This window comes from Nycticebus coucang, chromosome 5 (genome assembly GCF_027406575.1).
Source record: "Nycticebus coucang isolate mNycCou1 chromosome 5, mNycCou1.pri, whole genome shotgun sequence".
Classification (NCBI taxonomy): Eukaryota; Metazoa; Chordata; class Mammalia; order Primates; family Lorisidae; genus Nycticebus; species Nycticebus coucang.
The window spans coordinates 7438590-7451468 of record NC_069784.1 but is presented as its reverse complement, the minus strand read 5'-3'; the positions used below and the strand labels follow the sequence as shown (position 1 = coordinate 7451468).

General features: G+C 33.7%; 1 protein-coding gene across 1 annotated transcript in view; it reads left to right on the top strand.

Moving 5' to 3' along the window:
- The window catches only part of LRRIQ3 (leucine rich repeats and IQ motif containing 3), an 80087-nt gene that overhangs the window by 8226 nt on the left and 58982 nt on the right, over positions 1-12879 (top strand). The window contains exons 2-4 of the mRNA XM_053592764.1: positions 470-718; positions 1465-1788; positions 9293-9426. Of these exons, the coding sequence (XP_053448739.1) occupies positions 470-718; positions 1465-1788; positions 9293-9426 (707 nt within the window). The remainder of the gene's footprint in view (positions 1-469; positions 719-1464; positions 1789-9292; positions 9427-12879) is intronic.

Here is a 12879-nt window from a genome sequence, read left to right as displayed (position 1 = left end):
TTTTTAGCATCTTTGACATAGTCTTGATTATGACAGAGACTATCCCTCTCCTGACTTGTTCAAAATTCAAAGCATTCCTTTATTGAATGATGTCTTTTAAGCAAAATCATTTTACCATCTATGCAAGGTATAGTTTGTCGTTACTTACCTTGCCTGAAAGTGATGTTTCATATCAGTTACTTCACTAATTTTCATGTTAAGTATCCTATGAAAAATTAAATTTTTCTTCTCTTACTGATTTGTTAATTGGTGAAGGCAGTGGTAACATTCCAAGTAGTAGTTTTAGATATGTTATGTATTTAAGATATTTTGGGATAAAAGTTCTATGGGATTTAGATATATGTATTTTTTAATTTCAACTTTTCTATCCATTTTTATTCTACCTATCTCTTGCCAATTTTTTGTTCATTCTAATATTTTGTAAAGTTGAAAAAAAAAATCTTTAAAAACTGTTTCTCATCATTCCTAGATGTTTCATGGAACAATCAGAGAAGAGTTGATCAGTCATGAAGAATGGAGTCATTATAACGAAAACATAATAGAAGATCAAAAAGATTTTGTCTTTGTGAAGTTCAGTGGCCTTCACTTAAAATCTATGGAAAGTTTTCAGTCTTGTATATCTCTTAGAGTGTGCATCTTCTCAAACAATTTTATCACAGATATTCATCCACTTCAGAGTTGTACCAAATTAATCAAACTTGATCTCCATGGAAATCAGGTAACAGTAGCTATTTCAGATAATTGCATATAAATGAAATTTAAGTAGAATAAGCATGTTATCTAACTATAATAATTTTCTCAGTCTTTTAACTAAAATATAAACAAAATTTAAAAATAAATGAAAAATACAAAAAAGTATATAAATGCAAAATTTTAAGTGTAAACAAAAAAAATTTTTAAATAAAAGCATATAATACATGATTTGGTATATTTTACTGTTTAAATCTGTAGTCTGGATTAAGGATACTTCTTCAGCTGGCCATGGTGGTATGTGGCTATAGTTCCAGCTACTTGGAGGGTTGAGGCAGTGGGATTGTGTGAGCCCAAGGGTTCAGGGGTGCAGTAAGCCGTGATCACACCACTGCACTGTAGACTGATGACAGGGATAAACTTTGTCTCAAAGACAAAACAAAACAAAACAAAAACATTTTACTCTTTAATTCTTCATTTAAGGACAGTATTTTAGAAATGTTTAAACAGTCAACCTAATACAAAGGAATTTCCACTGAAGAAAATACATACGATGATGTATTTCATTACTCTAATGATTGTAACCTGTTCCAGATGCCCAGTATATGCATGTTTTTTTCCCCTCATCATTTGGATAATTAGTAATCCTCTTTTTGCTTATTAATTGCCACATAGGAAATATTGAATTTTAAATGATGTGTAATGTTGAATATTTTCCATGCTGTTTATAGAAAAGTAATAGTGGAATTCAAAGTATTTTTAATAACATTTCAGATAAAGCTTCTACCAAATACTAAATTTTGGAGTGGATTGAAGAACCTGAAACTCCTCTATCTTCATGACAATGGATTTTCAAAGTTAAAAAATATATGTGTATTATCTGCTTGTTCAAACCTCATTGCTCTCACTATGTTTGATTGTCCAGTAAGTCTTAAAAAAGGATATAGACATGTTCTTGTTAACAGTGTGTGGTCTCTGAAAGCACTGGATTGTCATGTGATTTCTGATGAAGAAATCATTCAGAACTGGCATCTTCCTGAAAGATTTAAAACATGTAACCACCGACTTTTCTTTAATTTCTGCCCTGCTTTAAGAAAGGTAATTGGCTTCAATAGGATTTCATATTAAATAACTTTATAGAAGTAAAACTTTAGTTTATAAGATCTATAAATTATTGAACTCTTGAATATTTTTGCATCACTGACATAAAAATTACAAAGCAGTAAATTATTAGTAATAGTTCTATATCTTAAAATTTATAAAAGTTCATATGGCTATTGCACAAAAAAATTAAGCCCAAAATGATAAAATTGTAGCGAAGCAAATGTTTCTTTTTCATATTGAAAGTCGATCTCTAATTTATTCAGGCTTGGGCATATGAATAATTCCTAGAGGAAATATTTGATAATTTTTCAAATACCTTAAAAGGTCATTCAGATTGTTGTTGGAAGAGGACAAAATATTCAATTCTTACTAATTTGGTGACTTAGGGAAAAACCATCATTATCTGTTGATTTATAAATATTGGAAGAAGTGATTGAGAAAACTCAATACCTAGTTAGAGGTTATAGAATACTGAAACAGTAGGTAAAATATAAGGAAAACTTTCTTTATGATGTAATATCAATTTATTTGTTTGAACAAATGAATCAAATAAGAATTCACAAGAGTGTGTTAACTCTGCAGCTGTTAGAAAAAAAATAGGTGAACAATATCATAAATAAAATAATTGCAGAATATTATTTATAATATGTTTTAAATATATATAAATTCACATGTGTATATTATACAAGTTTAAATATGTTTAAAAATTGAAGGAAGAAGAGAAAATCATTTTGAACAGCGATTACGTATGATAGAACTTGTAAACAGTGATTGTGCATGGAAAGGCTGAAACTTACAAAGTTGGGAGAATTTTATTATTGCACACAATTCCTTAAAAATGATGACACCATAGTGATTTTATAGTAGTTTTTTGGTGATAATTTTGTAGTAATAGTTTTAATTTTTTTTAAGAACTCAACTTTAAGTCTGATGTCTTAAACTGTGTTCTAAAGTAAGAATTTCATTTAGGCATTCCCATTGTGTGATGTGTAATCAAAGGTGGGAACATGCATGACCACTTGAAGGGCTATCAAAATGCCTGAAGTTCATTGAAGTTCATGCCTGAAGTAATGAAAGTTGAGGGGTGGGTATCGAGAAAGAATTGCTAAGGAATTTGGGCTTCTTAATAAATACAGTGAAGGTTTATTAAAGTTACTTGAGTAGGAAAATTAGAATGGTTCTCTCACAGAATCAGTTCTGTTGATAAAGTTTTTAGAAAGCAATCAGTCCAAAATTTTGCTAGGCTATTAATGGAGGTTAGAAGAAAAATGGGGGTAGGCAGATCAATCACTATAGGTCAAAAATGATGAGATTAGGCAAACAGCAATGCCAAAGAAGAAAGACAACAGTTTGGAGGACAGACTCTTGTTTGGTGAAAGCCATTGTGGCACTTTATATATTCTATATCACATTATTTCACCAACTGAGTCCCTAACATATGAAAGGAATTATTCTAGATCTTCAACATTCAGCACTTAATTATGCTGACAAAGTTCTTGCCCTCATTAAAACCAATGGAAAGACACAGAAGATAAACTAATAAGTTGAAAAGAAAAAGAAAGAGCAGCCATTGAGTATTAGGGTTAGTTGCTAAAATCAGGCACTGACACAGGAGGAAAAGGGTGGGGTTTTGGGATAAGGTAGATGGACCAAGCCGTTCTGAAAAATGTCAGATTTACTCTTCCTCATTTCCTTTGGTGTGAAAAAGTATCACTCTCATTTCACAGAGGAAAATTAAACTTGGTGAGGTTAGGAACTTACCCAGTATTAGACAGATAGTGAGTCAAGAAGGTAGGGTTTCAGCAAGTCTGTTGTGATTCTACAGTCCTGCAATCAACATTGCATCATAGATGGCAGGCTGTGCAAAGATTTGACTAGATTTTGTTAACTGATTGCATATACCAGGAGAAGTAAGGAAAGACTCCTCTGATATTTTATATATGGGTAATTGGGTTATTAACCTATTTAAGAGAAATTTCAGCGTTTAAAGGATTTTAGTAGAAAGGTGAGTTTGGTCATGTTTATTTGAGCAAGGTATTGATGGAGAGATATCAGCTACAGTTTGGAAATAGAGAACTGAAATTCAGAAATGGTATTTTGGGCTTGAGATATAAATCCAGTAGTCATTGCTTGAGGTCATGGTTGAAGCCAAGCTTTCTCGGGAAAATACAGAGATGGATGAATGCTGAGAACTAAAGACAGAACCTTGGGGCATGGTTTCAGTTTGTGGGTAGCAAGCTGTGGATTCAGCAAGGATAACAGAAAATTGATCTTGGGGGTAAGACCAAAAAGGAGCTTAGCTATTATTATCATTTATATTAAGGGAGTAGAGTGATTTTAAAATGAAGAATGTTTAAAGGTTCAAGGAAAATTAGACCTGAGATGTAAGTACATGGAAAAGTTTTTATTGTTCTAATTGATATGGGTACATAATTGTATGTGTTTAGGGTACATGTGATGTTTTGATACAGGCATATAATGTATAATGATCAAATCAGAGTAACTGGGGCATCCGTCACAAAAAGCATTTATCATTTCTTTGTATTCAGAACATTCCAATTCTACTCTTTTAGTTATTTTAAAATATACAATAAATTATTGTTAATGAGTCACCCTGTTGTGGCACTAGATCTTATTCATCCTATCAACATGTATTTTTGTATCCATCAACAATCTTCACTTTATTTCCCTGTTGCCACTACCCTTCCCAGCCTCTGATAACCACCGTTCTACTTTCTATCTCTACAAGTTCAGTTTCTTTTTTTTTTTTTTTATTAAATCATAGCTGTGTACATTAATGCGATCATGGGGCACCATACACTGGTTTTACAGACCGTTGGACACATTTTCATCACACTGGTTAACTTAGCTTTCCTGGCATTCTCTTAGTTATTGTGTTAAGACATTTACATTCTACATTTACCAAGTTTCACATATACCCTTGTAAGATGCACCGCTGGTGTAATCCCACCAATCCCCTTCCCTCTGCCCACCTCCCCCCTCCCTCCCCTCCCTTTCCCCCTTCCCCCTATTCTTAGGTTGTAACTGGGTTATAGCTTTCATGTGAAAGCCATAAATTAGTTTCATAGTAGGGCTGAGTACATTGGATATTTTTTCTTCCATTCTTGAGATACTTTACTAAGAAGAATATGTTCCAGCTCCATCCATGTAAACATGAAAGAGGTAAAGTCTCCATCTTTCTTTAAGGCTGCATAATATTCCATGGTGTATATATACCACAATTTATTAATCCACTTGTGGATCGATGGGCACTTGGGCTTTTTCCATGACTTAGCAATTATGAATTGGGCTGCAATAAACATTCTGGTACAAATATCTTTGTTATGATGTGATTTTTGGTCTTCTGGGTGTATGCCTAGTAGAGGAATTATACGATTGAATAGCAGGTCTATTTTTAGATTTCTAAGTGTTCTCCAAACATCTTTCCAAAAGGAATGTATAAATTTGCATTCCCACCTGCAGTGTAGAAGTGTTCCCTTTTCTCCACATCCACTCCAACATCTCTGGTCTTGGGATTTTGTGATATGGGCTAATCTTACTGGAGTTAGATGATATCTCAAGATAATTGCAGGTTATGTCTCTGACAAAGGTTTAATAACCAGAATCCACAGAGAACTCAAATGTTTTAGCAAGAAAATAACAAGAGATCCCATCTCAGGCTGGGCAAGGGACTTGAAGAGAAACTTCTCTGAAGTAGACAGGCATACGGCCTACAGACATAAGAAAAAATGCTCATCATCCTTAATCATTAGAGAAATGCAAATCAAAACTACTTTGAGATATCATCTAACTCCAGTAAGAGATTAGTTTTAATGACTGCATAGCTAATCCAATGAGAGGTGTGGACTGATTCAAATGGGAGAGATAATTGTTTTTGTTTTTTGACACGTAAGTAGAGAAACAGAATTGGAAATCCATTTTATATGTGTATAATTTAAGAAAGAATTCCTGACAGGAGATACAGCTATTTGGATAATCTGTATATGTGAGATGGTAAGATTTTGCAAGGAAAGTGATCATTTGAGGAGAGTTGGCAAAAGAAGGAAAGGAAGAAATTCTAAGTTATCCAGATGTTTAAATGGTTCACAAAGAAAGATGAATCAGCAAAACAGACTGAGAAATAAAAATAAGGTAGAAAAATTGACAGTATGATGTCACTATAGCCAAATAGAACTGAGTTACAAGAATAAACTGTTTGACATTGTCAGATCAAGCTTAGAGGCCAGTAGTGATAATGACTTAGTGATTTAATAGTCAACTGATAATCATAAGCCTGTTATAGTTCAGAAAGCTTACTTAGTTTCAGATAGATAGGATGAAGAGTTCTTAAACATGTGTGGAGATAATAGACCAATAATTGTATTACAGGATAGGCTTGTTAAATTAAAAAAAAATACATGACTTAGTAAAGAGAGAATATTCAAAAGGCTTATTGCAAATGAGAGAAAGGGACTGTGGCAAAACGTTCTGGCATAGGATCTGCAAATGCTTTTAAAGTTTTTTTATATTTTTAAATTCTTTTTAAGTGTGGGCAGGAATAAAGAAGGCTAGAAATAACTAGGTATCGGGATGTGAAATGAAGAGAAGTGGCATGACCTGACCGTAGAGCAGAAAATGTTTTATCCTGAGACTAACCTGTTCTCAGGAGCTGTTGAGCAGAGGTGCTGTGTTGGTTTAGGATGAGAGTAGGCTGATGATCAGGGTCCTAGGGGATGAAGAAAAAAACAATTGTTGGCCTTAGGGAATTTTTTTTTCCTAATTGATCAGTGGGGACAGAACTTTTCAGCTAATAATTAACACATAAAGAATGGACATTTGAAAGTCTGTGTCAGGCCTTCTAGGTAAACAAGCAGGGCGTCCATGACTAGCATCTCAGTCAGGCATAGGGGAAGGCATTGCAATAAGCCATGTCTTGAAAGAAAGTGATGAGGAGACTTCATAACTGCCCAGTGTTTTTCAGGAAAACAGGGTTCATGCAAAATTTAAAATGAATGTTGAATGTGGCAAGTTATTGCACAGGATAATGCTGTAGGAAAATGCCGAACTCAGACCAATGTCAAGAAAGACTTCTTGAAAGAAGGAACTGAGATGCTAAGTTAGTGAGACAAATAATTGAGAAAGACAGTTCAAGGAACAGAAATGGCATCTGTAAAAAGCATTGAAATTTGATTATCAGGCAATTTTCAGGAGTGTAAGTTGTTGGAGATTGCCAAAGTTGAGGGTATTCCTGTGCAGGATGAAGGGAGATGAGACTGAGGAGGTTGGAAGGGACTAGACCAAGGACCTTGTGTGCCAGGTCTGGAAATGTGTAATTGGCCTTTCAGTGGTACATCAATGACATGCGCTGAGCAGGAATAGCATATGATCAGATTTGCATTTTAGAATGTTCACTCTAACAATAGAGCATATTATGGTTTAGAGAGAGTAGATGGAATAGAAATTAATTCAGATACCAATTAAGAATATTTTAGTAAGTTAAGAAAACAGTGATAAAGACATGGGGTAAAGCAATGGCAGAAAATAGAAGAAAAAGGAAGTCTAGATAAATATGTGGGATATTGACTATTCTGGATCTAGTAACATTTATATACAGAGACATGAAAAGCGAGCCTAGAATGATTCCGGGGTTCCTGGATTAGATAATTAGTAATGCTATTCACTAAGATAGAAGATACGAGAAAGCAAGTGGGGAGAGAAGGTTCTTGTCGGAGCTAGTTAAATGTAACTAGCTGTGAGTTTGACTGTTAGGTAGCTCAAGAGAGATGTCATGTCTAGCAACAGAAAGGTGAGTATTACATCTATGGATTTGGAGAGTTTGTGTATATTAAAAAGAAAACTCTTGTCAACATACCATTTAAATGATGAACATGGCATTAACATTCCAGAATTGAATAAGAGTTAATGGAAAACAGAGAGGAGTGGTGTATAGAATTGAAGTGAAGTGTTTCAGGGAGGGAACGTTCAATGTTAACTAGGTAAAAAAAAAAGTTATCCTGGGATAATAAAGATACAAGCCAGTGGACCAAATATAGGAAGGGAGAAGGTAGGAGAAGCATATTTGGAATTTCTGTTTCAAGAATTTGGTCTCTTAATGAAAACTAAATATAAAGGATGTAGAGTTGGGGTATGTGTGCTTATTGTTATGTATGCATTTAAGCACAAGTGAAGTTTTATCATATTTATACACAGATGACAGGATAATGCCAGTAGAAGGAAAGTAATTAAAAATAGAGGGATGGGTGGGTGGTGCCTGTAGCTCAAGCGGCTAAGGCGCCAACACCTACCCCAGAGCTGGTGGGTTCAAATTCAGCACGGGCCTGCCAAAAAATAACAACTACAACCAAGAAACTAATTGGATGTTGTGGCAGGTGCCTGTAGTCCCAGCTACTTGGGAGGCTGAGAGAATTGCTTAAGCCCATGAGTTGGAGGTTGTTGTGAGCTGTGACGCCATGGCACTCTACTAAGGATAACAGCTTGAAACTCTGTCTCCAAAAAAAAAAAAAAAAAAAAAATAGAGGGATGGGACTCATAACCAGTCTTGGACTTGAAGATATTACATATTTTTAATATGAAATTGAGTAGAGGAATATTCTACTAAGAATAAATAGGAATATAGTTAAATTTGTAGGGAATAGAGGGGAATTGGTGGATGAAGTTCAGACTTGATGGCCCTGTTTTTCTCTGTGACAAAGAAAATGGGATGTTAGGAAGCTTTAGGGAAAGAACTTAAAAGAGTACTGAATAATATCAAGGGTTTGAAGTTAGTATTGTTGTTAGCAAAAAATTTACTAATCAGCAATGAGTCCTTGATTTGTGTTTTGAATGTTACAGGATTGGTGATCTTTAGGAGAGATGCAGAAGAGAATGTAAATATTAACTTTTCGATGCATTATCCCACATTCAAAATATAGCTCAATGAGACATAATGAGTTTATAATCTGACACTTAAGAATTTTCAGGAAAGATCTTTCTTAAGGGCAATATAAGATATCATTTCCATGGAAATGTGATATGTTCCCCAAAAAGTATCCAAAATCTAGTTAAGCTACAACAAAATTTTAAACTAATGTAAATTATTATATGAATCCAACATATATTATTGTTCTTTATGGATATCCACAGGATACTTCTGGAGTTCCCTGGAACATGTGTTCATGCCACTATCTTTCAGAGATCAGGAATGATTATAGTCAAAATTTTATACGTATGTTATCACACTGGAAGAAGAATCCATAATGGAAAAAGTTACTATCAAGAATCCTGCATTTGTGTAGAGAATTGATATTATTTGATGCTAGTAACTTTTGTTCTTTTACTCTAATGAAGTTAATATGAAAATTAATTTATTATTTAACTCATTATGAGACCCTAAGAATTATTTTAGTTTCTTCATACCATTAGATTATCACGTTTAAAATATTTTTTGAAAATATTTTGATGAAAGATAAAAATGTTTGAACATATTTTCTTCATACAGGGAGCAACCTATGAGGATGAAATTAATAATGTTACATATGTTATTTCAAAGATTAATAAAATTCTCGCTCATAATTCACCAGTTTTGATTGTTCAAAGATGGATACGTGGTTTCTTAGTTAGAAGAAAACTGAGGTATGTTTTGTCTTCTTTGCTATTTGAATATTGAAATAAGAAATAAGAAAATAATTGATAAAATCAATTCTCCAATAATTTGCATTTTTGTATTGTGACAGCGGGGAAGTTCTAACCTTTTGATTCAAGGTTGATATTTTTTAAGCACTGAAGAAGGAAGGCAGGAAAAACTTCATCTTTCTCTGCTGCATTCATTTCATTTATTTAACGAAAGGATTTGTTATGTAAAATTTAGATTCAGTGAAAAGATTCCATTTAAGGACCAGGAAGGCCATAAGTTTCCTTAGGTCCACAGGTTCTTCATCCCTGGAAGGTAGACTTTTTTTTTAATTGACCATGTGATAACCAGTTAATAAAGTTTTTATTAGTAAATTGTGAGAATAATTCTGAAAGACTTTATTAAACTTAAAGATATCAAAAACATATACTGAATTTCTCTCCCGAAATGGAATCTAGTAGAAATATAAGCCATGAGCTATACAATGAGATAGAATAGAAATACAAACCAGGAAACATATATATGGAGATTCTATATTTTGTTAGGTATATTTGCTGAAGTACCTGCTACCATATCAATCTATATTATTCTTTCCTTAGTTGTTTTTTACTTTGTCCTTGTTTCTTGCACAATTTGCAGTACCTAATCTTTGCAAATACAGGAAAACTTTTTTTGCTAGAAGATCTCAATATCATACTTATTGATATAAGACAGGATATTCTGTCATCAATTTATATGTGTTAGTCATAGCAACATCAAATATATGAAAAAATAAATGAACATTTTCATATATCTTATTCTCAGTTGTAAATGGTAAATTTCTTAATATGGAAATGCCTGAAATACAGGTAGGATTGTAATAGGTCTAGAATAGGGCAATAAACATTTTCTGAAGCAAAGCAAAACAAAACAAAAACAAACAAACAAGTAAGTTTCTCTGAAATGAGATTCAGCATTCTGTGGGAAAGCAGAGATAATGGCCTCCTACGTTAGCCTGTATGTGCTAACTCCTCGGTGACAATATTCAAGATAAAGAGAAACAAGTGTGAGGGACAAGTAGCAGAACTGACCGTATCAAAGCACCTGCAACCTCTGAGGAAGTAGTTTATATACTTTTCAAACTGAGGTCAAAGCATGAGAGAGAATGCTCTCATAAGTGGGGACAAGTCAAGTCGTCTGGAATAAAGAATAGGGAAAAGGATCAGACAGTTGCTGACAAACACTTATTTAAAATATTATTTCTGTCTTGTGTAAGTAAATTAAGTATATACTGTGTATAATCATCTAACCGAAGAGACTTGTCTTGGGTTTATGTCCTTGGGATTTAGTTTTTCTCTCTTAAAATCAAGGCTCAGTCTGATCTTCACATAACATGAGATAAAAAACTTTGTTCCTGGGAAGATTCTCTGAGAACTCAGCATGTCTGAGTTGAGTTTGGATGACTTTTGTGAGGACGAGATGTCAGAGTCATGTATCACAGTGGTTTGAGGCAGACTGATTTGAATTCATTCCTTCTTTAAATCTCTTTGCCATTAGGCACATGACTTAACTACTCCAAACCTGAATTTCCTCATCTGTAAAATTGTTAAGAGCAGGGGCTATTAGCGGTACTCATTTCTCTGTTTGCTTGTACTAACTGAGATTTTGAATATAAAACACATAGCATCTATCGAAAGTAGATATTGCATTCTTATTAGAGTTTTTTAAAAATATCATTATTGTTGTTACATGTATAATGTGCTTTCTGTTATTTGGCTCCAGGGGAAACTTTCCTTGAAAGTTTTACTCCCTTCATATTATACTTTCCATAGCATGCACAGAGTAATTTTTTTAAAATATAAAATCTAATAATTTATTCACCAATTTAAAATCTTCCAATGTCCTTGCAATTGCTTAGGACAAATATCTGTGTCATTTGCCTCTACCATGTTCATCAAACCCTTTTGTTGTCACGAGTACTTAGTCACTATATTGTGGTTATCTGTGTAATTATCTGTCTCTCCAGATGCACCGTAAGTTCTGTGAGACACAGAGACTATAGTTCTTTTTTCCACTCACATCTCCAGCACTTAACAGAATGCCTGACATGTGTTGGGTGCTCAGAAATTGTTGAATTCATAAATGGAGAGGCTAGGGGAGACAAAATCAGAAAAAGTATTTCTGGAGTCATCTTTGAGAAAGTGCAAGCAACAGCCAGGAAATAAGAAAAAACTTCCCGGGCAGGCACCTATGAACTCCCACAACCCTGGAGTCCAAATGATTAGTCCTCTTTTTTCTCTCTCTCTCTCTCTCTCTCCCCCCCCCCGTCTTTCTATTTTTACATATACATGTATTTATTAGGTTTCCATTTTTTTGCCTTCACGAAAATTAAAAAGGCTTAAAATTTGTTAACAATAACAATGTTTAAGATAAGGACTAGAAACAAAAACTTCATAAAGAATGAACAAACATAAATACAATCAGAAAAGGAATCAGAAAATTGCTGCATCAAAATATTAAGCAATAATAATGATGCAAAGAAGATAACATTCTAACATTCACATTGTCAAATAAGAGTATGTCTATTATACAATGCTTTGACTCTGAGATTCAGTATGGAGTCATCAGTTAACTTATTATTTTTTTAAGTCTCAAGAAATAGACAGCTAATATTTATAAATAAAAGTAAAAGATAATTTTGATAAAAGATAAAACTTCAAAGAGCAAGAAGAAATGAAAGGATAATTAGGGTAAGGAAACAGATACAAGAAAGCACTCATGAAGAAGAATCAGCAGAAAAATCCTGGTAACATGAAATACCAGTCCAGAGTAACCCCTTCTAGGGATTGTGAGGTAGCTACAGCAGAGGACTCCTCCTAAAAAGAAATGTTAGAAATGACAGAAGGGGAATTTAAAATAACAGATAATGAAAACAATGAAGGAAATTGCCTAGAAAGTGGAAAACAATAAAAAAAAAATGAAGGAAATTGCTGAGAAAGTGGAAAATAACCAAAAGGAAATCCAAAAACAGAATCAAATAAGAGTTGAACGATATGAAGAATATAGCAGAGTTGAAGGAACTGAAGCAGTCATTTAGGGAACTTAAGGATGCAATAGAAGTATCAGCAACAGATTAGATCATGCAGAAGAAAGAATCTCAGAGATAGAGGATAAAGCTCTTGAGATAACTCAGATAGTTAAAGAGGCAGAAAAGAGAGAGAAAGCAGATTGTTCACTGTCAGAATTATGGGACTCTATGAAGCGTTCAAACATATGAGTTATAGGTATCCCGGAAGGGGAAAAAGAATGCCTCAGAGGAATGGAAGGCATTCTAGAGAATATTATAAATGAAAACTTCCCAAATGTCACCAAAGATTCTGACATACTCCTTTCAGAGGTATATCAGTCCCCTGGTCGCCTCAATTCAAATAGAGCTTCTCCAAGGCACATTGTGATGAATCTAAAGTCAAGACAAA